This window comes from Aplidium turbinatum, chromosome 1 (genome assembly GCF_918807975.1).
Source record: "Aplidium turbinatum chromosome 1, kaAplTurb1.1, whole genome shotgun sequence".
NCBI classification, from domain to species: domain Eukaryota; kingdom Metazoa; phylum Chordata; class Ascidiacea; order Aplousobranchia; family Polyclinidae; genus Aplidium; species Aplidium turbinatum.
In genome coordinates this window covers 8,561,209-8,589,109 of record NC_137472.1, presented here as the reverse complement: position 1 = coordinate 8,589,109, position 27,901 = coordinate 8,561,209, and the positions used below count along the sequence as shown (strand labels likewise).

The 27,901-nt window shown below is 36.6% G+C and overlaps 1 protein-coding gene across 2 annotated transcripts; it reads left to right on the top strand.

Annotated features, from left to right (window-relative positions):
• LOC145783272 (beta-1,4-galactosyltransferase 1-like) lies at positions 1 to 27,901 on the top strand. 2 transcript variants are annotated; one of them, XM_082598226.1, is made up of 8 exons: positions 1 to 194; positions 10,124 to 10,411; positions 14,154 to 14,276; positions 18,221 to 18,337; positions 19,430 to 19,640; positions 22,012 to 22,162; positions 24,496 to 24,616; positions 25,839 to 27,901. In XM_082598226.1, exons 1-8 carry the CDS (start codon positions 6 to 8, stop codon positions 25,896 to 25,898), a joined length of 1,260 nt encoding a protein of 419 aa, XP_082454352.1. In that variant the 5' UTR covers positions 1 to 5; the 3' UTR covers positions 25,899 to 27,901. The 2 variants fall into 2 exon arrangements, with proteins under 2 accessions (XP_082454352.1, XP_082432012.1); XM_082575886.1 differs by lacking the exon at positions 10,124 to 10,411.

The following is a 27,901-nucleotide window of genomic DNA, read 5'->3' as shown; positions in this document are numbered from 1 at the left end:
TTAACATGAAGTTATGTGAGCTTGAACAAAGAAGATATTATTCACTTGACAAAATGGAACAAGCCCAATTAAAAAAAAGCTTGATTTCAAAAAGAGTTCTACGAAATCTTCAACACTTTATTTCCAACAAAAAATACGTAATTCTAGTGCTCTTTTGCTTAGCCGTTGTGACAGAAATGCTCTATGGATTTCAGGTAAGAATCAAAAGTGTTTAATCCTATTGTACTACTACTAGCCTACCTACTTCAACGACTTCCAACTAGTGTTTTGTGAAAGACTATCAGGTGAACCATTCAAACGCATTGACCTGAAATATGAACAACATGATACCTCATTGACATGATGGTAAAGCACTGCCACTTATGGATAACACAAAAAGCCTGCATTTAGTTTAAATCGGTTTAAGGCTTTTTAATATCAACCGGACATTAGACGAGATGTTAACAGTGAAGCTGAAATCTAAAGCAAACATGTGATGAAAAAAACTGTCTATAGACAAACTGCTGCACAGACACGGTTGAAATCAAGAAAATTCTTCCTAACACACGTTCACCCACATCTTAACAAAAAGAAAGCAATGCTTAAGCAATGGAAACAACAATTCGAAACCAGAGTCCTTTCTCCCAGGAGCAATCGCGCCCTGGGCAAAGTGGTTCGACTCCGAACCGGTGTGGACCGTACTAAATCTACAATGGTAAAGTGATCTACAACACGGGCCCAGTTACATGCATCTGTGGTACCAAGCCCCAAAGAACGGATCATCTCCATTTTTGCCCCAACTTACCACCTGGTACAGAAAGAAGAAATTTACAGAAATACTGAAATTTTCACTCAAAACGACGGAACAACTAGTCGATGTCAAATTAAAAACTCAGCAGAACATAAATAAATGTTCCATACCTGTTCCAGACAATTGTTCACCTAATCAAACGTCATATAAAAACCGTTCAAGTCTACTGAATATTACGTCATGGAAGTTACTAGAAAATGTGCCGAAATTGCACCATCGTTCGTAAGACTTGTGTCAAACCTGTTTAAACCTGTTTCAGTTGAAACCTGTTTAAACATGAAATATTGCGTCACACTAACTGCTGACGTGCCTTTGAGTTATCACAAATTTTTCTGATTCATTCTTGAAGTTGTTTGTTGGAAGTCGGTCGCACATTTAACTGGTTTATTTGGTGCTTGCTAGCTGGACAAATTCTCCGTCTTTTATCCAAGTAATCTGTATCGTAGTGACAGTTTTTTAGAGGTGTACGGCGTTGCATCTCGATTTCGATAGCCGCGGGCTAATTTTACAGGAATACACTTATTGAATAGACGTTTCAAGGAGTGTTTCTTTTTCGGTCGATACATACAGACAAACGGATTCGAGAATCTTATGTTACAATTTTCCCACGAAGAGATTATGGTTTACCGCTGTGACCATAAAAAATAAAAGACGAGTTCTTGTTAGCTGGTAGGCCAAGAAGCACTAGAAGCATAAAAAAATAAAAGACGATTTTTGTCAGTTGGTAGGTCAAGAAGAAATTAAAGCAAAAAAAAATAAAAGACGAGTTCTTGTCAGTTGGTAGGTCAAGAAGAAATTAAAGCACAAAAAATAAAAGACGATTTTTGTTAGCTGGTAGGCCAAGAAGCACCTGAAGGCATAAAAATAAACGACGTGTTTGTTGTCAGCTAGTGCAGAAGAACTACTTAGAAGTACAAGAAATAATAAAAGAAGATTTGTTGGTTGGTAGTCTACACTCTTACAGAAGCAAAGAAAAGTAAAGACATTTCTTTTCAGTTTGGTACTGAAGAAAAATAACTTTGACATTCATTGGCAAGAAAGAAGATTAAAAGACAATCCATCTGTGCTTGTAGATTCAAGTGGAAGAATCCAAGCAAGTTTTGTGGACTTTAGGACTTCATACCCGTACAGCTACGGTATCGTGCATTTAAATTCTTTTTTGTATTTTTACGGTCTTTGCAGTTAAGTTTTTTATAACTGCTGTAGCCTAATAATTTTGTGTGTTTGTGTAACTTAATTTTTTTAATTGTTAATTTAGCCCCAACATTTAATATGTCTACACTCGGTGGCGACAGGGACTCGACCGCCGTAGACTCGACTGAGTTTAAGCCTGATGATGTTCTTTGCGGTCGGGCAGGCCATTCTGGGGAGGGACCCAGTAACGATGAGGCTAAGTCAGTTCGAGAAGCCCGGCATCTTAGACGGGATATTTTGACTCAAATTGGGGAACTTTCTGTAGCCCTAGGTTCTTTGAGTGATAAGCAGGAACTGTTAATTTTTAGATCTAAGTTATCTACTTTAGAAGAGGAATTACGGCATTTCCATGCTCTTTTGACTAAAATCTTTAACTCTGCAATCTTGGCAGAACTTCGTGATAGGGTAGATCCCGAATTTAACTCGTTAAAAAATAACTTTGAACAAAAAGAAAGTGACTTCTCAGATATGTTGGATGCTGACATACATCCTGAGGATAGCGCCTCAAATGTAAGCACTAGGATGTCTAGGACTTCGTCTCGGATAGTGGCACAAATTAACCTGCAACTAAGACGAGAGGAGCTCCAGATACAAGCTGAGGCCGAAGCGAGAGCTGCTGAGGCTGCCGCGAGAGCCGAAGCGAGAGCTGCTGAGTTTGCACTCAAAGACGCTCAGTTGAGGGCTGAACAACGTAAAGAGGTAGTTTTAGCTGAATATCGATCAGAGGTGGGCTCTCGGCGTAGCTCTAAGAAGGGCTCTTCTAGGCATTCCAGAAATGAACATCAATCGCAGTTTAACTTACATAACCTTTTCCAAACGCCCGTTCAACCTGTGAGTGGATCAGGGCAATCCACACGTTTTCCAGCTGTTTCAGGAGGTCTCGGGGCCGCGGCTAAGGGTCTTCCGAATGCTGTAGAGCCAAGGTCTGCGAATTACAACCGAACTCCTCCCCCAGAGCGTACAGGTCACGGGGCCGCCATTAGTAGTAATGCTTTGCCCCCTTCACAGTTTTCTGCGCCGCTAGGTTTTGATCGCCCAGCTACACGTAATTTGGGTGGTTGTGAGAGGCGTATCGCGTCTCCTCATTTTAACGTGTGTGAGGATCGTGATCGGGCTGTGCATGTGACTGAGCCCACTCAGCCCCTTAAGGGATATAGCTTGTCTTCTCCCGCTAAATCGAGTTCTCAACAACAGGATTGCTTTTTTGAATACCAAAATAGTAGGACGTTTTTCGATAAGGCGGCCTTGATTGGTTACGATGGTAATAATATGCCATTTATCTTCTTTAAAAATCGTGTTACGGCCTTAATGGCAGCTTTGCCCGTTAAGGGGACTTGTTTGACTTTGTTACAAGCAGCTTGTGTTAGAACAGCTGCGCAAACGATTGCTAATTTGGTTTCTGACACCCTTGGCTTGTCAGAGGAAGACAGGATAGAAATGTCGTTAGCTCGCTTGTCCCAGCGTTTTGGGGTTCGTGGAGGTCTTTTCGCAGAACCAGAAATTAGAAAGTCTCGCTATGGTAGCAAATTGACTTCGACCTCTTCCAGTGGTCTGAAAGAGTTTAAAGATGAATTATCGCAGTGTTTGCTTTACGCGCAAGCTTATGGTCAGCGTGACAAATTGGAAGGACGTTTTGTTTTGGATTTGGCTAAGCAACTCCCGTTTGACGCTAAGCAGCGTTATCTTGACTTTTTAGGTGATCAGTATGGTGGCACTGATGAGCCTACTTTTCAGAGTTTGTTTGAATTTGTAGTACGGGAGGAAACGCGTAAGTCGACTGATTTTAGCATTATGCTAATGGGCGATTCTGGTGAGTCGCAGCAATTTAAAAAGTTTGGCAAAGGAAAATTGCCTTCATGTCCGGTTAGGCAAACATTCGTAAAACCCCATGATGATGTGATGTCAGGGAGTTCGCAGTACTCGACTGTTGTTGGCGCACCGCGCGGTGGTGAGGCTAGACGTAAAGACCTGCCGGCATGTATTTGTTGTTCGTCACGTGGTCAAGTTGAATATCATTTTTTGTCTAATTGTAAAGAATTATTGCGCTTGACACCTAAAGATCGGAGAGATGTCATTGTGAAAGCTGGCAAATGCTTGAATTGTTTGCGCCAGCATATGGTTAGGGATTGCGTTCATGCAAATAACTGTCGTAAGTGTGGGCCTAACAACGATAGGAAACACTATTTTCTTCTGCATGATTTTTATGTGACGTCACGTGATTCTCTGGATTCGGTTGGGAAAGATGATGCTCGTGCCAGAGTTCCTGTGCGTAATGTTAAGATTGGAAATGTTAAAGTAGCCTTTAACCGCGTTACTGCTGCTCGTGTTTTGAATCCAATGACTGGCAAATCGAAGTTGGTGTATTGTCAGCATGATCCTGGTTCGCAGTTGACTTTTGTTTTGAGTGATTTGGTCTGCGAACTTGGCGTTAAACCGTATGACAAAGCGTCGTTTAAAATGGATACCCTGGCTGGTCAGAAAGCTACTTGTGCTGACCTTGTCAAACTCAACATCCAATCGTTAGAGACAGATGAACTGTTTTGTGATATAACTTCGGTGGTTAACCCAGCTTGGGCTGACGATGTTAAAACTTTACCACATAAGCAGGATTTAAGTGGTTTTCGTCATTTTCATGACGTGAATATGTTTCATTTGAATGATTGTAGTACTGTAGATGTACTGATTGGCAACGACAACGCTTATTTGATGTGTGCAAAAGAAGAGCGTGTTGGTGAAAATCGTAGTGAACCGCATGCTTTACTCACTCCTCTCGGCTGGTTGGCTTGTGGTGGTAAGTCACCCTTAGATGAAAGCGTTGCTAAAGTGTGCAGAGTGCAGACGTCTTCAGAGTCGGATGTCATCTCTGGCTTTCAGCGTAAAATTGAGTCTCGTGATATGGAAATAGCAGACCTGAATAAAGTCATTCAGGATTTGACGTTGCAAAATGAAACCTGTGAATTGTCTCGCAATGATAAGTTGGCTAGAGAACTTGTTGAACCGAATATTGAGTTGAAAGATGGTCGATTTGAGATACCTGTTCCGTTGAAGGAAGATATTGATCTACCTAACAATTTTGTGTTGGCGTCAGATAGAGCTGCTGCTTTAAGAAAGAAAGCTTTAAAACAACCTGAACTTCGTGATTTTCTTACTGACACCATGAAAGATCTTAAATCTAATGGTTATATTGAGCGTGCTGGTGAAGCAGGAAATGTAAAGGGTTCTGAGTGGTATTTACCATACTTTGTGACGTCACAATTAAAAAAGCGCATTGTTTACGATGGCAAGTCTGAATTTCGAGGAACTTGTGTTAATGATGTAATGTTTTCGGGTCCTGACTTGTTAAACCCTCTGGCAGATCTCTTGGCTAGATTTCGGCAGTACTTTTTTCACATTTTGGACTCTTCAATTCATAAGCCCAATTTTATTGGACTGCTTACGTACACAGGCAGTGCCGTTCGGATCGTGAACGAACGCCCTTTGGTACCTTTGAGTGACGACCCTAGGGATTTTACTGTCATCACCCCTGCCTCACTTTTGACCCCATACTTAAACCCATACTGTGCTGTTGGGCAACCACATGATCGTGACCAATTAAGAAGGGATTATCGGTTCAATTTGTCACTTTCTCAGCAGTTTTGGAGTAAATGGATCGATTTTTACTTGCCAGGTCTTCAGGGCCGGAAAAAATGGCTAAAAATAGCCGAGAATTTGGAGCCTGGTCAACTTGTAGTGGTAGGTTCTCTCCAGGACATTGGTAAACGTGGGAAGTATCAACTTGGGAGGGTGCATGAGGTAGTTCCACATATTAGGAAAGGGAAGCCTGTGGTTCGTAGAGCTAAAGTTGCCCTCTGCAACTATGATGAGAGTACGGGGAAAGTGAAAGTAGACTATGTGTTGAGGGATATTTCGTGCCTCGCCCCGTAAAGAACACCTAAGTGTTAGGGTTTGAGCCTGGTTTTGTCTGCGGTGGCCGACACTTGTCTGAGCCCAGAACAGTCGGTTATTATCGCAACCATTGTATATAGCGTCATTTTTTGCGTGTACTTACTACCTATGGTACCAATTTCATGTATCGTCGTGTTTATTCTTATTGCTGTTCATTCTTTGCATGCCCTTTGTATTTGCGTATTAACTTAAACGTGAGTGATTCAAACAATTTGTGTATCATGTGTTTTTATTCATTGGCTCACAATTGTCGTCAATTCTTTTTTAGTTATGCCATGTCAGACTGTCATAACTAGGGGCCGCTATGTTCCAGACAATTGTTCACCTAATCAAACGTCATATAAAAACCGTTCAAGTCTACTAAATATTACGTCATGGAAGTTGCTAGAAAATGTGCCGAAATTGCACCATCGTTCGTAAGACTTGTGTCAAACCTGTTTAAACCTGTTTCAGTTGAAACCTGTTTAAACATGAAATATTGCGTCACACTAACTGCTGACGTGCCTTTGAGTTATCACAAATTTTTCTGATTCATTCTTGAAGTTGTTTGTTGGAAGTCGGTCGCACATTTAACTGGTTTATTTGGTGCTTGCTAGCTGGACAATTTCTCCGTCTTTTATCCAAGTAATCTGTATCGTAGTGACAGTTTTTTAGAGGTGTACGGCGTTGCATCTCGATTTCGATAGCCGCGAGCTAATTTTACAGGAATACACTTATTGAATAGACGTTTCAAGGAGTGTTTCTTTTTCGGTCAATACATACAGACGAACGGATTCGGGAATCTTATGTTACAATTTTCCCACGAAGAGATTATTGTTTACCGCTGTGACCAATACCACAAAACAGTTTTCTACCGGTGCTGTTTTAGTGAACTGTACTTCGATTGATTGAGATATTTTGGTGCTTGATGCGTGAGATTTGGAAATAGGTCAATTTTAATCTTAAATAACTTTTAATCTTTATAAGTTATAGCTTTCCAAACGTTTCTGGTAAACAATTATTTATATCATTTTTACGAAGGTTTTGATCTTGAAAGTACGGGAAAATTGTTGCACTTAAAATGACAGCTATTGACAGTCAATTGGCCGGTAGACGAAGGTATCGTTGTTTTAAAGGTGTTCGCCAGGATATGCATCTCGCTTGTGATTTATAAATAAGCCACTATCAGAGCAGTTATCAATTGCGTTCAATTATTTGCTGCTGTCAGATGAATTCGCATGGCACAGGGCAAAAGCCGTGACTTATTCTTGTAATTAGGATGTTGTGCACCACAGAACGACAAAAACGAGTCCCTGCATGCCAACCTATCATACAACTGGAATGTCAATCTTAATATATGCCAAAAAAAAAACTTGAAAGCAAATGTTGCAACTGTGGAACATATTAATTCTGTATTGTTAATAAAATTTGCTAAGTACCTTATACAGTAGGGTGGCTCGTTTTTGAACTTTTTTTTTAAATTCTCTCGGGGTAGTGGGGAAATGGTGCCAATGAGTGAGAAAACGCTCATGACAAAATTTGAGATTTGTAAAAAATTGTCTTCAGCCTCCTCATGGGGCCCAAAAATCGAAAAATGGGGCCAAAAACGAAATTTTTTTTTTAAATATTTTTAGTTTGGGTAGATACAATATTGTTTAGATATATCTAATTAGCCTAAGAAAAAAAATTGGCGTCATTTGAACTATTCCTTCAGCTTCCTCACAGCTTCTGAAAATTTTCATTTTGCTGAAAATTTTGCATTTTTGTTTGTGGTTACATAACTACAAACTTCGTCAGTGACGTAAATTCAAATAAAAGACGTCACTTTTTCCTACCAAGTTAACCCAATTTCATTAAAAAATGACGCAACAGCTCAGGGCAGGTCTATAAAGAGAAATACAATGACGTTTTATAGCTGGCAAAATGTCTAACGCAATTATGTATCATGTAACCACCCACAAAAATGCGAAATTTTCAGCAAAATGGAAATTTTCAGAAGCTGTGAGGAAGCTGAAGAAATAGTTCAAATGACGCCAATTTTTTTTCTTAGGCTAATTAGATATATCTAAACAATATTGTATCTACCCAAACTAAAAATATTTTAAAAAAAAATTGCGTTTTTGACCCCATTTTTCGATTTTTGGGCCCCATGAGGAGGCTGAAGACAATTTTTTACAAATCTCAAATTTTGTCATGATTGTTTTCTCACTCATTGGCACCATTTCCCCACTACCCCGAAAGAATTAAAAAAAAAGTTCAAAAACGAGCCACCCTATTATACAGGTCGATTGACCAGTGTGGTAGTTCTAGGTATACCCATTTTAGGAGGCCCAGCTCCTGAACCCTCCATTTCAGTGGGCCTACAGATAACAAGCATTTATGTTTCGTTAACAAAGTGTTTGACGTACTGTTTTAAACTTTCATTCTGATAGAAGTGTGGTTCGGTCAATGTCTTTTCGTAAATTGTTTGATGCAGAGTCACTTGTAATAAACTACTGATTTGAATGGAGCGGTCATGTGTTAGTAATTTTAGCAACTGGCACAGATATTACAGTGTTAGTAGTTAGTTTTAGTAAGCATGTTCTTTGCTCTCAGTATTCTTTAGAATTCTTTTATGTCGATAACATTAGAGGTGTGGTTGCGGTGTCAGTCAATGGTTTTTTGAGTCGATAGGCTTTCGGCTCTTCATTCAATGCTTGTGGTTCGGTACAATGTTAGTAGTTAATTTTAAAATGTATATTCTTTGGTTTGAGTTTTCTTTAATAGGCCATTCTTTAGTATTCTTTATATCGGAGAGATTAGGGGGTGTGGTTGTTAGACAATATTTTTACAGTCAATGTTTTTTCGACTCTTTATTTAAAGTTTGTGGTTTGGTACAATGCTAGTAGTTAGTTTTAGAACATATGTTTTTTGTATTCAATTTTATCTAGTAAGATATTTTCTAGTACCAGTATTATTTTCTTTTAGGGATGTGGTTGTTATTCAATGTTTTTTAGTCAATAATTTTTTGGCTTTTCAGTCAATGTTGGCAGGTCGGTACGTTGTTAGTAGTTAGTTATGGCATGCATGCTTTTTGCTCTCAGTATTATCTAGTATTGTTTTCGTTTGATGATGTTAACTTAACATTCTGTATTCTTTGGTATTGAATTATGGTTTGGTCAATGTTGTTTTTGTTTTTTTTTGTAAATTATTTGATGTAGAGTCACTTGTAGCAAAATAAAATAGTTTTTTGTGTAAGTACTGTTAGCAAACACATATGGTAGGCTAAAATGTCGTTAATTGGAATCGATAGCCTAATGCTAATTGCTGTGCCCCTGTAATATCTGGCAGTCAGGTTACTTTATTTGTGCATGAGCTTACAATAGAGAGCTTTGAACCTCCAAAGCAAAACAAAATAACCGTTTGGTAAAAGTGTTTAAATGCTCGTTTTGTTGAAAGCAATATTTGTTGCACTGCCAAATTGTTTTACTCTATTACACCCACGTATTTGAAAATGATAGGTGTGTATGGTTTCGAATAACTGCAATTTTAAGGAAAAATTGCTTTCAAATGTAGTTAACCAAATTAAATCTCCTAATCTGTCAATTCTTGTCCAAATTTGAAAAAAAAAATAAGTCAAATTTTCATGCTAGCTTGTATTGTGTGCTACAAGCTCTGGGTTGAATGACCACATTGTTCATGAACATTGCAATAATTATCTTATTAAAAATCTTTAATGTTTTTGGCTTTTATTCCGAGCAGAAGTGTAGCTATGATCCAATAGACCTGTGTTTGCTATTATTTGGCTTAGCATATTATATTGGTGTGGTGTTTTCAAAATGGTCAAAATATCTATTGAAGTGAACCACCTTTTCATATCGATGTAGTGAAAATGCACACTATATTATCATAGATTTTCTTGCCCGTAGGGGCGCAAAATTATTTTGGCCTCAGGACCCATAAAGGGATTAACACGGCACTGAAGACGCTACTCTAAAAAAATTAAGGATAAATTGTACAAATAATAGCTTAGAAATAGGATTCCGATAATCTTGGTTATCACCGAAGCAAGCTGTGCTATTTGTCAAAAACGTAACTTTTTCACCCAGTATGCTGTATTTTAATAGATTTTGTCGAAAACAAACTTTACTTTATCATAATGATAGCTGATATATGAAAGGTTATTATCTAGTTGTAATGTGTTTTTATTAAAAATAAACTAATTTATATTTTTAGGTTTCATCGTACGGAGGAATAAACACAACTAATTTTCCGAACAAAACTATTTCTCAAACAATTTTTCTAAACAAGAAAGAAAGTTTTGCTGAAGAAACATTTATCAGCATTTTAAGACATAGCTATCAAAATTGCACTGATAAGAATTGTGATACAAGATGGTTAAATACAAAACAGTATCATGCCTTGCAACGGAACTACGCCAGTGGCTTGGTGAAATCAACAAATGTTCGATCTGAAAATGTTGCTTCATTGTCTTCATGCCCAGAAACTCCACCTGGTCTTGTTGTAAGCAAACGTTTCCTAATATGCTGTGTAGCCTATGACTTTGAAAGTGCTTTAGTGACTACAACATATCAATATGGTTTGTATATAGCCTATTATACCGTTTTGTATAATTAGGCAAACAGGCATGCTTTGCGAGACAAATTAATTTATTCTCTGTTTTCTTTACAAATTGAATTTTATAGCAGAAGTGGTCACGTCGATCGCGATCGACTTAACTGGTCGATCGCGTCGGATTTTGTGTTTTGATAAGATTTTTAACCCTTTGTCTACAGTGAGGTCCCATGGACCCCAAAACAAATTTTGTTCTGCGAATTCTCAGGACATATAGCAGATGCGATATTGATATACCTTGACTTTTCTCAGCTCTGCTTGATCTTCAAGAGAATATAATAATTATTGATCTTAAGCAAAGGCTTGTAGCATAGACAAAAATAATAGGCTAGCGTCTTGTACCGCGGGGTCCAATGGACCCCAAGCCTGCTGCATTCGAAATAATCTTCTATAACAACAGCACCAAAAGTGGAGGCGAAACTATTGACAGAATACTTAGGAAATACACTTCCAAGAAAATGACTAGAAGATGGTCGATAACTCTGTTTTACAACATGATCGATGTCACTGCTGTCACTGCTTTTGTGATATGGCATCAATTGCAAGGCGAAAATAGCAGCACATTCAGCATGAAAGAGAAATTTTTTGATCCAGCTAAGAAAAATGCTAGCTGAATTACTGGTTTCGACTTCAATATCAACAAGACATCTAACTTCGCAACAAAATAAAAAGGACAGCTGTTGAAGATCAGGCGACAAAATCAAAGAACACAAAGACCGAAAATGCAGACAATTCTGTACTAAGATTCAAAAAAGTGAAGGGGTGTACCAGCAAACATCTATAGGATTGGCCCAATGGCGCATGATACAAGAGAAGGATCCACAGAGAATACAAACTGATATGCATTAATCAACAAGTCAATAAAAAAATAACAGTAACCTCTCAAGTAGATGTAGCTCCACACAAAATGAAATTGACATGACTTTTGACTCTTTTTTTATTTGTTTAAAAATTATGTCTAGAAAAACATTTTAACTCTTTTATGTTTGTTTCTCGGCAGCCGATTTGTAGCAAGAATTGACAGCGATAGACGCGTGTTTCGCCCATGAGGCTGGGCTCATCAGTATCGCACCGTATTCTGCCACAAATTTATTCGACCACCGCTTTACCAGTCAGTTTAACTCTTATTTTTGTGGAAACAAAGAAAGAGCCAACAAAACCAGCAGGCGCCAAGGCAGAGGACATTGTGAAGAAAGGGGCGTTCTTCCCGGCTATCAGCACAAGGCTGAGCACTCACTAGTACAGCGAGCAGCTGCGATTCGCCAACCATAACGGTGTAGCTTCCACGCTAGCCATTCAGACCATCCAATGAACAATATGTTTCTCGGCAGCCGATTTGTAGCAAGAATTGACAGCGATGGACACGTGTTTCGCCCATGAGGCTGGGTTCATCAGTATCGCACCGTATTCTGCCACAAATTTATTCGACCACCGCTTTACCTTATGTTTGTTTAAAAATAATGTCTAAAAAGACATTATAAAAAGTAACTACAGCCAGTGGCCAGTGTTTCGATCTTCCGATCTCTTCAGCGTAATAAAATGAAAGTGAAAAGTAGTCTTGAGAAGATGGTTTCTGAGAGTGATGTAATAAACCAATGAGAATTGATATAATTTTTGATTTCAGACTCCAGCGAAACGTAATTTTACTATCAATTAGAAGATGTGATTTTTTTGAGAAAATTTATGCTAAGCAATGACTGGAATTTGTTAAAAATAAAAACTTGAGAAAAAGACAGAAATTTATCACTAACCTAGGACATAACGATGTAGGCCTAATCATGGCCACCTAAAGACAAAAAAGTTTTATGTCATTAGGAAACCGCAAAAAGTAAAAAACATCTCAAAAAATGTCAGTCAAGCACTAGCAGTAGCTGTAATCAAAATCTGCAAAATGTGACAAATCAGGCCGCATCTCCAGGTGGCCATGGCCTAATATGCGCTTTTTAGAGTAGACAAATCTCTCAATAGTTTGACCATTGCTCGCTCACGAATAGACCAATTCCTACTGTATGACTTGTTCGTTAAATTTCGTGCATTTTTGGTTTTTCGGCAACGTATATAAGTTATGGTTTATATAATCTGTTTCGTCCTTTCCTGTTGAGCTTTAATTTCATAATTGGAGCTAATTTTTGGTCCAAAACAAGTACTTTAACATTTGGAGTCCAATGGACCCCAACGGTAAAACTTGCATCTTTTTTCGGTAGACAAAGGGTTCGCGTTTTTCAATTAATACCCGTAGTCCTAAGAGAAAATTTGTGGATTCACTCAGACAATTTACTTCATTGGATAAATTTAATCAGAACTTTAGTAGGCTTGAAACACAGTACCCGTTATACACGTCTATTGAAGCACATTATCATTAAACAAAGCTAAAAAACAGGTAGCCTACTTGGCAAAGAAATAGCAGTAACTTTAAAGCTTGATTGCTGCTTGCGTTAAAAGAAGATGCTAATTATTTTTACAAGTGTTGTTAAGTGCATTTATTGCAGCCGTATCCTAGCCTAGTCTTTTTCTACTAAGTTAACAAAAACATGAATATAGCCTACTGCTCAGTGCTGACAATGGTCTGAGGCAAGTAGGCCACCAGGCAATTGAAGGGGAGATTGTCTCACTAACATTGTAATCCTAGATCGTGCTAGGTTGACCAGACTAGAAGCCACCAAATTGCAATTCCCCCTCTGCTGGACAGGACATGTTGCGAATGGACCCAACGAGGCTTCCTCTAATAATACTCTATGGGGAACTGGACAAGGAAAAGGCCCGTTGGAAGATCAAAAATTCGATATGAAGATCAGTTAAAAGTATCCTTGAACCTAATTTCACTAACATTGATTTGGAATCGTGGGAATAATTTTCCAGTGACAAATCAATCTGAAGAAAGAAAAATAGGGATGGCATGAAACTTTTCGAAAAAAACAAACAAACAGGAAACAAAAGGCTCATGATAAACAAAACATTAGTAAAGCTAAAAAACACGTTTCCCACCATCCGTCTACAATATGACTTTTTCCCAAGACAATTCTGTCACCGACTGGGCCTCCAGAGCCTCATCCGACTGCTTGAAGACAAAATCAATGTTCGGACACGAGCTTAAGCCGACGACGACTGCAGACGATGGTAGATGTGGAATAAATGTAAACTCCTTTACAGTAAAGGTGTCACAGGAAAAATTGGCCTGGCGACTTTATCACCGACCGGTCGACCGCTGGTGGTTAATACATTTTTCTGGTCGATCGCAATCAATGAGACGTTGGCCACCCCTGCTTTATAGCAACAAAAATATATGATTTTGTTTGGTATTGTCAGTTAAACAGCATTGTGATTTTGATATAAAATTGAGTAGGAATTAGAACTGTGTTGACAACCTGTTAAGTTATTTATCCTATAACTGGTGATAATGCTTGCAAAACTTTTGCTGCAGTTAAACTTTAAGCTTATGTTGTTCATGATTCATCCAGACCAAATGTAGTATAGACTACATCACTTTCATCAGTTGTTTAATATAACACAGGGATAATTGCAATTTATTGTTCTTGGAGTCCGGATTTTAAGCGAAATGTGTTCACATCACACACTGAAGTATTGGAAGTCAATGACGTTTTGCAAACACTAAAGCAATGTTTTCTGTTAGGGGAGAAAGGATGCCAGTCCGCTACCAAACATCCCGCCCCTATACCAAGCAACTGAAAAAGAAAATCCTCTTGTATCTGATGGAGGTCACTATAAGCCGCCCAACTGTATAGCTAGATGGAAGGTAAATTACGACAGCTACTGTAACTAAGAACATTACATATTTTATTGTAACATTTTTTTCGTTTACATTAAACGTCTTAAGCTTACAAATACAGCTTGGCTTGAATTGTGTGTGATGCACCGGTTTTAGTCAATATTATATTTCTTTATTTGTTTTATGTTATGGAGTATTAAGAATAGTTTGGTTTTACTACACAATAGCGACGGATAACGTTATAAACAATGCAACTCTTAAAACTTATTTAAGTCTTCTGACAAGTTATAACCAACCATCATTGCAATGTATACAAGCTCGTTAAAAAAAATGATTGCTTCACCGTTCCATCGCCAAGGAATGAATATTTATATAATAATTTTGCTCGTGTTTGTAGAATAATAGTGATGGCGTAGTTTAATAGCTTGTTATATCATCAATTAAAGTTCAGTGCTAATAAATTTTAAAGATTTTTGATAATAGATGAGTTGTTATGACTAATAGTCAGAGGCACTTAGGCCAACACACAAATTGTATTCTGAGATTACAGTTTCTGTACCATCATCATTTAAATTCGGTTTTGTTTCCACTGGTTGGTGGTCGCCGATTGTTTTGTAACAACGATTAGGTTCACTCTTATCCCTACGACTTCTACGACTCCTAGAACGTTTTAACCAGCATTGCCATAGATTTATTCTGAACAATCACTGGAGCAAACATGTCCCAGACACTGAAGTCCTTCAACAGGCATCTATCTCTAAGATTGAGTCATCTCTGTTAAAAAGACAACTACGTTGAGACAGCAATGTTTTGGGATGAACAATCACAGACTCCCCAAGATCACCTTATTTGGAAAACAAGCAACCGCAATGTTGGTGCCCCTAGAAAGTGTCTCAAAGACATCCTAAAAGAAATCACTGAAATTATGCAACTTAGACAATCGACATTGAATTAACACTCGCCTGGATTAACCTTACAGAAGATAGAGACGCGTAGAGGCTCATTGTGCATGAGACCGTCTTCAAGTATGAAGAAACGCGTATCACCAACCAAAAGGAAAAGCGTCACAATAGACCAACAATACAAATATATTACAATATAATATATTATGATATATCACAAATATAATGCAATAATAATACAAACAATACTATAATAAAAAAATGGTCAGAATTTTCCATTATCACCGGTGGCAGGCTTCACGTGTTATCCTTGCGGTCGTGCCTGCCAGTCAGGCATTGGACGTTTTAACTATAAGGCTGGCAAATGACGTGATTTTTAAAATGATGATTTTTGTTCCGAAATATTGCCATATATATATATAATCGCCGTATTCTATTTTTTAAATTTTCTTCCTTCAGCCGACTCTGTCTGCCTCATTTTTCACCTGTTATTGTACTTTCCATTTTCAATATCAGTACTTCAACAATAGTCATGTTTTATTTTGCGCCAATAGCGAAAACATAGACTGGAAAACAAAAAAATTCCTGGACGACGAGACTGCTGAATGGCTGAAGATTTCCTGCTCTCCAATCTAGCCTGGAAAGATCGCTCATACGCATCATCATCATCATCAATAGCGAAAACGTTCAGTGCACTATGATCACAGATGCCGTACAACAAACAACAAAACGCTTCGAAGTGTCGTATAAGGCGTTGTGTCAACTGGTCTTTTTATTTTGGCAGGCAATTAAGTGTCTTTGCCGAGACACAGCCTCGTGCTCTGGAGCGGTATTGAACCCACGTCATTTCGAACGTCCAGGGTTGCCACACGGCATAAAATCATAAAAAATCATAAAATCTTTCCAAAAACACCGTGTAGCATAAAAAACTCATAAAAATCATACTTCATCATAAAAAGTAAAAAAATGTTTGAAAAATCATGGTATTCCAATAATTACATGACGCTAAATATTTTTTAAACTTTTGTTTGATTGTTGTTTCAATTGCTAATCTGTTATAAACACATTAAAAAAGCATCATTCTTTGCTTGTTTGTTTATGTGCAACAACAAAAGTGATTACTGCAGCTAACTGCATGGTTTAACCAATTGGTTATGGATATTATATACTGTAATATGTCGGACTGTCTGTAGAGTGCAGACTTGGTCGGATTTGTTGTTTGGCAGTTGATAACTACCAGTATTTAACTAACTTGATTGTGGAAGGATAGTTTTATCACTCTGTATTCAACACTAACCATTACTATCCGATCAGCACAGGAGCACCAGAAATTTAAACTTCCCTGAACCCCTTCTTGCCGTAACTCACACAATTGTACAATATCAATTTCCTAGTATTTTGGTTCCTGTGCTAATTGGATGTGGCGAAATGATTTATTTATGTGCATTTTTATCTCAGAAATTGTTTAGAGTAGGATAATGGGTAAACCTAAGTTTCAATTTTCCTGGGAGGGTACTTACCATAGATTGATCATGTGAAGAATGATGTATAGGCCTACCAAGCATTTTGTAAGCAATGTTAAAAACGGTTAGGATTGATGGCAGTGGTGTTGCAAAAGTTAAATCTCACATTCCGCATCATTGCAACACACTTTTGTTTTGGCTGGCAATGGCACAGTAGAGCTTTCTGCAGCAAAGCCAGAAATTCTTGTTTAGGAAGACGAAGTGGTTAATGCCGAGATTCTTCAGGCATTGCATTTTGTTCAGTATAATTACTCGTTTTTGAGTGCTAATCCTGATGGTAAGAGGTTTCAACTAACATTTCCGAATTCAATAATTGCACAAAACTATGGACAAGTTAAATATAACATTCAGTTCGACAATGCTCCTTTTCTTAAAGCAGAATTGATCTATGATGTGAGCAGCACACCATTCTCTTTCAAATTTGATGAAACAACAGCCTCTCAAGTCAAAAAGAAATATGGCGATTATGTGTAGTATTGGAGTAACAAACAAAATGAAATTGTTAGTGCTGATTGTGGTTCATTGTTTCTGGCCCATTGCAACAGTGACCTTCTTCTGGAACACTTGGGACAGTTTATACAAAGCCTATCTTTAAACCCACAATTGATTTTGGACATTGGAATGGATGGGCCAAATGTAATTTTAAGTTTTGAAAGAAAACTAAAGCAAGGTGTATTTGGAAGAAACGTTGCAAACTACCATGTTTGACGTTGGAATCTGCACACTTCATCCAGTTCACACAGCTTTTCGAAAATGAATTGTTAGTTTGATATTGATACCTTTTTTCACTACCTGCATTATTTTTGAAGTTGTCCGGTGCAATGCGTGAGGACTATAATCGAATGGCAGATGTAATCTATATTGCTGCACACTATGTCACTCATCACACTGAAACTAGATGGTTATCGATGAAATATGTTGCAGTAGGTATATTAGAACAATATACCAACTTAAAGCAGAATTTCTTAAACTTCCTTCCGAAGCAGAACATTTTTCATTTATCAAGAAAACCGCAAGGTATAAGAGCAGTGTGCAAATGCTCTGAAAGATCCCCTAAATGAAGCATCAATTTTCGGCGGTTAGCATAAAATTTTCATAAAATTTGGGATAAAATCATAAAAAATAGGCATAAATTTTCACTCCATTTTGTCATAAATTCATAATAAAATGTAACTTTTTAAAGTGGCAACCCTGAACGTCGCGCAAACGTTCTAACTACTCGGCAACGCAGCCGACGATATTCTCTTTCTCTTATTATTCACGTTTCGCTGCCGTAGCTTACAATATTGCAGGCCGCACGCAGCTCTGATACACTTTTCTTTTATTTTTAACGATCACTTTCTTTTGTAAAGCATTTCATATTCCCTGAACTTCTCCTAATCCACTCTTACTCTTCTTGGTACAGCTTCAGCTTACAGCTCTCTAACTAAAGATAACTCAAGATTTGAAGTAACTTATTTCAACCTTATGCCATTAATATGCATTTAGAATTGTTATTACTTGCCAGCGCTACTGTGGCAGTTTATAGTTTTTTGAACCATTCCAGGTGGCAATAATAATTCCGTTTCGCAACCGAGACACCCATTTGCAGTATTTTCTTCACTACATGCATCCGATACTGCAACGACAGCAGCTTGATTACAGGATTTATGTGATTAATCAAGTAAGTGAAAATACTCAGTTTAAACAATCTTCATTTGTTGCAAGAAAACAATTAAGGATGATGTTAATTTTGTGATCACGTTGCTTATCGTGAGATAATGGTTATAATTGTCGTGCATTAGGTTTACAGTAGGCTACGTATCACAGAATACCTGACTACAATTATTGCAAGAAACAAATTTGTGTATACACTTTAAATGAACATTGTTGTGTGTTATGACGTGGTAGCGACGCTTTCTTCTGTAGGCTTTATAGCGTTTAAAATGTTTGTTCTTCTAAACGATGTAAGATTTACGATGCATTTTCATATTAAAGTTCGCATATAGAGAGGATTGATGAATTGCTGTGGTGAAGCGTGACCATTATTTAAGTGTTCACTTTATTCAGCAAATGTCAGTTTACATTTATAAGTCTGCATAGTCTCTATTTATAGGATCCCTGGGTGCGATTTAACCGATTCAGATTTACTGTTTCTTTTTGTTGTCCTTTTTTTGCATTTAAATAGGCTACACTACAAGTTGGCTGTATGATTTTAGAGTTCACACAAAAAACAATCACCCAAAAAATGGTCAAGCCGCGCCACAGATGAATTATTATTTTGTCGTAGCCATTTCAACTTTTGCCCAAGAATATTTTACATGAGCAAAACGAGCTTCCAAACAATCTATCTTGGCTCGTACCGCCGGGTGGGACAACAGAAATAAAATTTCTGATGTTTATTAATAAATTGAACAAAAGTTGAGATTTGATATTTGTTGTTAGATCATTATTTTATATTCATTATTTAAAAACGGAACTCTACGCCAACGAATAACGTGGGCTGAACATGGGCAGCCCATTGATACATTCAGGATTAGTTGAAACATATTGTTAATCATTTAGGTCAGTGAAAAATAATTTCACATAACACATTGTTTTCGATAGCTGTAATTCCGTTTAAGTGTGGTATTTGAAAATAGTTCTATTGAGAATTATTTCTGCAATACAGTACAATCTCAGACAACCATTTTCTCTGGTCTAGTTCTTTACCAGATATGGACGAGTAGATGAAGTGGTTGTCTGGGACGTCTGTATTGTTCTTCGTCCTATTTAGTTTGGAACGGGTAAATTCAATCGAGCAAAACTTTTCAACGTCGGTTTTGTGGAAGCCATCAAAGATTACGATTTCCAATGCTTTGTGTTCCACGATGTTGATCTGATATTGGAAAACGACAATGTATTGTACAGTTGTCCTGACCAACCACGACATCTTGCATCAGCTGTAAGCAAGTTTCAATATCAGATGGCCTACGGTGATTGTTTTGGTAAGTGAATTGTTGGGCCAACATGTTGGAAAATTAGTTGATTTGTGGATTTTTCATCTTAATAAAGCTTTGGTAGAGATTTGTATTTTTGAACCATAGACAAGCAAAACAAAGTAACCTTAGCGGGTTTAACATAGTCATGGCTACCTAAAGATACGGCCCAATTTGTCACATTTTACAGAAATTTCCAGGTTTTGCTAACTTTGGGCAAATGTTTAAATAAATTTTCCTTAAAATTATATTTTTACACTTTCAATACTGCTTTTCCCAGATGACAAAATAGGTTTTAACATCCTCACATGTTGAAAAACAAAAAAAAATTGATTTCGAAGATTTTAGTCAGACTTTTAATTTTAAATAACAGTCTGATTTAGCGTTTTTCAACTTACTTTTTCTCATTTGCTATATTGCTTTTCCAAGGCAAAAAAAAGCTTTTATAACATTTGGAGACAGCAAAAAGTAATAAAACCTCAGAAAATTTTAGTCAAATACTAGCAGTAGCTGTAATCAAAATCAGCAAAATGAGACAAATCAGGCCGCATCTACAGGTGGCCATGACATAGTGTATTACATATAAAACAAAATATCTAACATAATGACTCAAACGTTTTCGACACGTACGTGTGTCCTCATCAGAAATTAAATCTGCAATTAGGGGAAAGCCGTGTAATATGAACTGCTGTGTATTATGAAACCTCTGTTGTTTTTAGAAAACGTGGCAATAAAAAGGTTTGACTTTTAACAGCTTGAATTAAGTAAGTTTGCTAGTCATTCGACCGGAAAAGTTCTTGTTGAAAGTTGGCGTGTTATTGAAGTTTTGAGGGTATGAAGGTTTAAAGCTTGTGTGATATTACTTTGCAGATGGAGAAATTGTTGTTTTTTTTCACAGTATATCAATGGACTTGTATTTTTTTGATTAATATACCCTCAAATAAACGTGATGATGGAAATCACAACAAGTTTTGTTTAAAAAATGCATTATTTAGTTGATTATCAGCATTTTAACTGGAATCACCACAAGTGTGTAACATGAACCCTAGCTGAATGTGTAATATGAACCCAGGTTCATATTACCAAGTGCTTTATGATGGTGTAATGAATTTTTGTAAACTGGGGTTCTGTAAACTGGGGTGGTTCTGTAAACTGAAGTTCAGACTTCAATTTTACCAGCATTCTCAATGCAGTGCACGTCATTCGATTAATGTTGCTTATCTTTTTGTGAATTTAATGCTTGCATTTAAAAAGTAGTGCATGTTTACTAAAATTGGTGTAAATTATTTGAAAACCTTATGGTAATAAATTTTGTTATGCTGCACATGTAATGTGGCTTGCTTTAGTGCAGTTTTTGTGTAGTCAATCCACCTCTATTCAGTAATGATTCATATTACACATCACAGGGGTTCATATTACACAGAGGGTTGTGTAATATGAACTTTTTTGGTAAATTAGTAAAATTGAAATAACTTTTTTATTGCAAAATATCACATACTAATATATTGATGGGGAATAGGTATGCATGTTAGCTTGCTGTTCTGTAAATATTGTCCATATTTTCATTGAAGTTGTGAAATTAGGAACATTTATTGTTAGGAGGTTCATAATACACGGCTTTCCCCTACATAAAATAAAAAATCGTAAGATAAATTTGACTTTGCATTATAACTGTAACGACACTTTGGACTGAGAAGCACAAACTGAACAAATGATACAAAAATTATTACGAGTAAATTATACGGTGGAAAACAGATCACATGAGGTGTAAACTACCGGCATTGGACAAACAATTAGAACACACACATTAGGAACGATGAGCCACAGACAAATAATTACTGCCGGTTGAGACATGGATTGTTACGTTTGATTCTTAAGGCTTCAATGATCTTAGTCTGAAAATCAGATCTGCCTCGTTAGATGATTTTAAAGGGGTCGATCGATATATCGTCAGTGCATGCTTCACAAGAGGCGATGTGCTCTTTAATTGCACTTTTGGTTGTTAGGTTTGGATTTAAGTGTTCTCCGGCCCTTATCAACAAATGTCTGGTTGACATAATAATGTATGTCTGGTTTGCGTCACGCAAACAACTAAATTTATACACAACATTCGAAGAAAGAGCAAAGGGGTAGTCCTCGGCTTAATATTCATCTTTATACCGAGAAAACGTTTAGAAGTATGAATTTTGAAGTTTGAATTTATCATCTAACTTTTAGATTTGATATAGTTTAACTTTTTCAAGTTTTACTTTATTATGCTTAAACTTTACTTGTTTAATTTTACTTTTATAAAATTAATTTTTTTAAGTTTAAAAATTAACATTTGTTGACTTGGTTTGACTATCCTAAAACTGACAGGATTTATCAACTGTGTCGGCAGGTGGCGCATCAGAGCTGACTAAAGAGCAATTTGAAAAAATAAATGGTTTTTCAAACAATTTTTGGGGATGGGGTGGTGAAGACGACGAGTTTTTGCTTAGAATCCGTGCAGTTGGAATGAAAGTCATCAGATACCCAATTGAAATATCCAGGTGCAATACACAGATGACTTTCATAAAAAGCTAATTATTTACAAGCTTTTGTGTGATGGTAAAAAGGATGGGCAAGACCAAAAAACGTTCAATACTTTATTGCCTCCTTTGTTGCCATAAAAAGAATATTATCAAAAAAAATAATTGCGCACCAAATCAAAATATTTTGTTTTAAACAGCCCAAACAAAGCGTTGTCAGTTTAAAATATAGATAGCATTCTTAAAACATATGGAGCAAAACGAAGAAAGCAGCAGTTGATTTTTATGGCTTATGACTGACAATACATTGATAACACAGGCCAATAGAAAACATCCAAAAAGCACTGCATGTGCGAGACTTTTTGGGTTAGAGGTATTGGGGGTTTGATATATTTTGGGTGTATTTTGAGGCCTCTGTGTCCAAAAATGCATTTTTTTTTTTTTTTAATTGTACAGTTTTCAAATACAGCAAAGTTGTTTTTTTGCAATTTTCAGTAGACCTACCCATATACTGTGTCGTTGATTACATGGACATTATGTATTGTGGATGATTATGTATGACATAAATAATACATAAGCTTCATCCTAACAATACGAAAATATCTAGTATTGATTGTAATGGTTCATGTCGATGATTAATGAATTCACAAAAGTTTGATCTCAACATTGCATTGAACAAGAAATATCAACTACCTTACTTTATTATTTCAAAAACTAATTTTGAAGTTTTTTTTATGTATCTGGTAGATTGTTTTGTATAATTCATAATTTAGTCCCAAAATTGAGCAGCAAAAATTCTGCTAAAATGTTATTTTGAGGTGCAACAAGAAGATGTAATTGCGCAAAAAAACTAGTTTTTATATTTATAGTGTTGTTAACCCGAGAAACACCAGAACTACCAATTGGGTCAATTAACCCTTGCACTTAATATTGCTTGAAAACAATTTCCTGGAAACTTTGCTGTCGAAATAATTCTAATTTATTTTTATCTGAAATCAGTTGACAACAAGGAATTCAATTATGTCATCAAACGATATTTAATTTACCCTTTAGTCAGAACTATTGCGTGATATCTTAAAAAAGAGTTGAAAGACAGTAATTGAAGTTATTGGCAGTTATCAAAAGGAGGTTTAAAAGCCATGGTTTTGGCCATGGGGCGTATACATGAAAATAATTACTGAACAATAGATGATTGCAATTGCTTGCGGGAAGTGCTACCGGAAGCTCATTATAAGATCGAAATAACAAAAATTCGCACAATAAGTGGGAATAGCTCTCGCTATGTTTGTGGTATATGCTTAACATCAATGTGCGAAGAATGCATCAATTTGGAATAGAACTATGTTTTCGGGAGCTTTTATGCAAGAAAGTGTAACCAAAATCGGAAAAATTCAAAATATATCAACCTGCTATGTTGTATCTTTTGCTTATTTTAGAAAAAACAAAGCAAAAAGGGTCAATTGACCCCTTTGAGAGTTCTAGAGTTAAATTCAGTTATATAGTTCAAGACATTTACTATTTACTAAAAAGCTTCACAGACTGTTTCATTCGTTTTGTGATCATCATAAGGTTATGAGAAACATGCAAAAATTATAAATCATAGTAATACAATCATCGTAAATAATAATGCAATATTGTAATCATAGTAATACAATCATCAGTAAAAAAATAATAGCATTTTCAATTTCCAATATTTGCATGTTTTGTTGGAACCTCGTGATGATCCCAATAAGGGTAAAACAGTATGCTAAGAATAATACTAACAAATTTATGCTTATAAATATTCAAGAAAATGACATATCTTCTGACAGGTGTCACACCCACAACAATGCTTGATCTGAACGACTCGGTTACATGTCTTGTAGGCTAATGCAAACGAATTTATTTTCACAGAAGTAAGTTCAATCATAAACAACCAAAAATCAAGTTAGATCAGATAGTAGCTAGATCATCTTCAGTTAAGCTTATTCAAATAGAAACTATTTGATTATATTTGAATAAGCTTAACTAAAAATGATCTAGCTACTAGGTAATCGAAATCGATTTTTGGTTGTTTATGATTGAACTGACTCGTGTGAAAATAGATTCGTTTGCATTACAAGACATGTAACCGAGTCGTTCAGATCAAGCATTGTTGTGGGTTTGACACTTGTCAGAAGACATTTCGTTTTCTTGAATATGCTAAGATTCTTAGTTAAAAATAATTGTATTGAATGCAATTCGCCCTGCTTGGCTTTTTGCTTTACATTGAGCACTTTTTGTGATATTAACTGTAGCCTGTTTATATTTAGTTTAAGACCTTATATAGATTATTTGTAAACCGAGTTAGCTTTTTATTTTAGTTTTAATTTTAGATACCTGATGTTTTCCCACAACCTAGATGTAGGAAATGAAGTAAATGAGCAACGATTTCGTCTTTTAAAATTTGTGGGTCTAAAAATGAAAAGAGATGGACTTAATAGCCTAAACTACAAGGTAATTTTGCATAATTGTATCTAACATAAAATAAACATCTTTAATTTCTACAAAAAAATAAATACATAGTCTTGTTTGCATTCAAGTTTATAATTACTTGTTTTGCCAAGACGGTGGTCATAGATATTCACAGAACTGACTTTTACGAAACTCCATTGCTACATTTGTGAGTGCTTCACTGTCTCTTCTCAACGATGTGAAATTACCGATTCTGTAAAAAGGGCTTATTTCGCTTACTTCAAGGTGAAGTTAGGAGACCAAGATAAAAGTTGGGCACCTCATAAACTTGAGAGAAGAGTTTGAAGTATTGGTCTCAGGGCAAGGACAGACATTTAAAGTTCGGTATGCCAATGATCTGGCAAGAACAAAAAAATCATATCGATGATTGCTACTTTTATCTTGTCAGTGTGAAAGATTACAAGAGCAACAAACACAAGCTGCAATATCCAAATCTTGCCTCTGCTTTGCGTCCTATTGCACACAGTAAGGAAGTACCTGTGCCCTCCTTTACTGATCTGCCCGAAAATAGTGAAGAAGAGCTTAGGTTATCCTCTGATTCTCCACAAACTGATGAAGAATTTTCAGATTTAGATTTAAACCTTCGAGCTCCTTTTCAGAGCAGCCCTTATTGTTCAATCAGTCGGAACTGAACGATTTAATCCGTGACTTAAACCTTTCCAAACATGCCTCAGAACTGCTAGGTTTACAGCTCCAGGAAAAAACCTTCTCCAGCCTGGATGTACTGTCACATTTTATCGGAATTGAGAAAAGCTGTTTATGAACTATTGAAGGTCTTCTTTTGCAATTATGAATTGCTACTGTAAATATCAACCAGATGAGTGGAGACTGTTTAGTGTTTATTGACAGCTCAAAACGAAACCTGAAGTGCGTGTTACTTCACAATGGAAATAAATATGCATCAATTCCAGTAGGATAATCTGTGACACTCAAAGAGAAGTATGAAAGCATTAAGGATGTGCTGGAAACAGTGAAGTACAGTGATGATGGCTGGGGATTATGTGTGGACATAAAAATAATAAACTTTCTGTTAGGACAGCAAGGTGGTTACACCAAATACCCTTGTTTTCTCTGCTATTGGGATAGAAGAACTATCTTAACAAATTATTTCCTATGCCATTGTTATATAATATTTTTACCACGCATTGTTGGTAACAACCTACAACTAGTTTTTTTTAGTGATACAATTTGCATTTATTTGCAGAGACTATACTACGAGAAACATCCACTTTACACAAATATAACTGTGGATATAACTTCTTAAGTGAGACCTCAAGAAAATTGGTCCCAAGGAAAATGGTCAACTTCCTCTACTCTAAAGATTACCTCAAGATGGGAATCACTGCAACGGAACGCCATAAGAATATGGCAGATTACTAAAAAATAAAATTAAACATCTGGCAGTACTTGCTTATGAATTTAATACGCCTGTGTCCACAGTGTTTTCAAAGACATTTTTTGATTGGTTTGGTTTAGAATCTTAATCCTCGGACTGACAAAGCCTTGATTGGTTATTCCTGGTAGTTTCGCATATTTCTAGAGGCTCTTGACGCAGGGCCGGTTACCAAGATTGGCAGAGTGAAGTTTTCCGATTGTTGAAGTGTTGTTGCCAAGGAATTATTCCATCCATTAGGTGCCGCTAAATGAAAAGCAGTCCTGAAATGCGTTGCTCATGCGCATACCCCGAAAGTCGAGTTGTAACAGTAGTAAGCTTTTAATGAGCCGAAATTAAACTCATATCACCGACCTCTGTTATCTTTGATTTTCCTCCTTTTTTAGAATAAAAGACAATACAATAACAGATACGCTGCTGCCGTAGATGACATTTAGGAAGATGAACAATAAACGAATTGTTACAATGTTGCGTGGTCTGATCTAATATTGAAAATACGTGAATTGAAAAGTTATCTCGCTCAAACTGCGAATGCAAATGTAGGCTGCCTTGTTGATAAAGCTGATGGGTCTTGGAAATAGGATGACACATCCCAATCGAAGAATCTGAAAAAGGCAATTTAATATACAGCAGGTGTGTCCGACTCACGGGCCAACGTTTATTCCTATCATGAAATTTCCCTACCGGTTCATGTCGTTTTCTTTTGCGTAGTGCTTCTGCACACCAAACTACAGAACGGTGTGAATGCAAACCTAAGTGTAATTACCATCATGCTCTAATATTATCATGAAACAATATCACTCCAACTCTTCGCAACCACTATTCTTTTGTCTGCCGAAAGAGCCATCTCAGCAAATTTTCAACAACGTTAAAAGCCACTTGCTGACTAGTGCACACGTTTAGAATATAATTCTGTGGCTTAGTTCAGAAGAACATTTTTTTGTGATACTTGCTTCTCCGTACTGTCAAAACTAATAATTGAACAACAACTGAATGTGTAACAAATCTTATATTTCTGTATATTAATTTTTGCAAGGGCTCGAGTGTCATTCGCAGATACTCCTCGTGCCTCATTTGGCACACGTGCCACATTGTCACAATCAATGTGCAAGGCCTCGCGATGGACTGCTTTGTGTCTTCAACGAGCGTGTTGTTTTGATTGTAAAATTCTGGTGCAATGTGTTATTATTGGTTATGACCTGAAGTCACCTTTGATTGCGAATCTTTGTTATGTAACGTAGTTCTGGACCATTCTGTAAGATGCGAACCTCGAACATTCTATTGTTTTTTCAATCACCAAATATCGTTTGTCATGATGTCACAAGGATGTTTACCAATGGATCTCTGATTGCGAAATCATTTTTATGCAATGTATTTTCTAGAATCATATTCCCTACGTGACAATCTAGAAACTTCGGCTTGTTTACGATTTAGTGCAACTTGACGGAACCATGAGTCCTATGATGTAACATTACGTAACCTTCTCGAAGTTACTATACCGAAAAACCTTCTATAAATAATGGTGTAATTTTCGTAATGATTATTATGATGAGTTGGTGATGAGAGATCATTGTTGTAGTAGTAGCAGTTGTTAATAGACGCAAAGATTATTGTTGATCGAGAGTTGAAGTATTGAATACGAGTAAAGCAAAGTTGATGCTATTATAATTTCTGATTAAAATTAGAATCGTATGAGAAGCTGTGAGTGGATCACGTTAAACTCGATCAAAAGCCGCAAACGTTGGAATTTATTGCTGCTTACTGTTACTTTGATTAATTGCTGGAAGTGGTAAACCATTCGTTGGAGTCCTTCAAGCGTTTTCATATATATCATTTCACTAGTAGAACTAGTCGACATTTAAATGACTGCTTTT

Bases quoted from the DNA above. Each gene is read 5' to 3' on its own strand.
- LOC145783272 (XM_082598226.1), top strand. From the start codon at position 6: ATGAAGTTATGTGAGCTTGAACAAAGAAGATATTATTCACTTGACAAA. The intron at 14,277-18,220 runs GTAAATTACGAC...GAACCATTCCAG, and splicing joins ACTGTATAGCTAGATGGAAG to GTGGCAATAATAATTCCGTT. The intron at 24,617-25,838 runs GTAATTTTGCAT...ATTTATTTGCAG, and splicing joins TTAATAGCCTAAACTACAAG to AGACTATACTACGAGAAACA.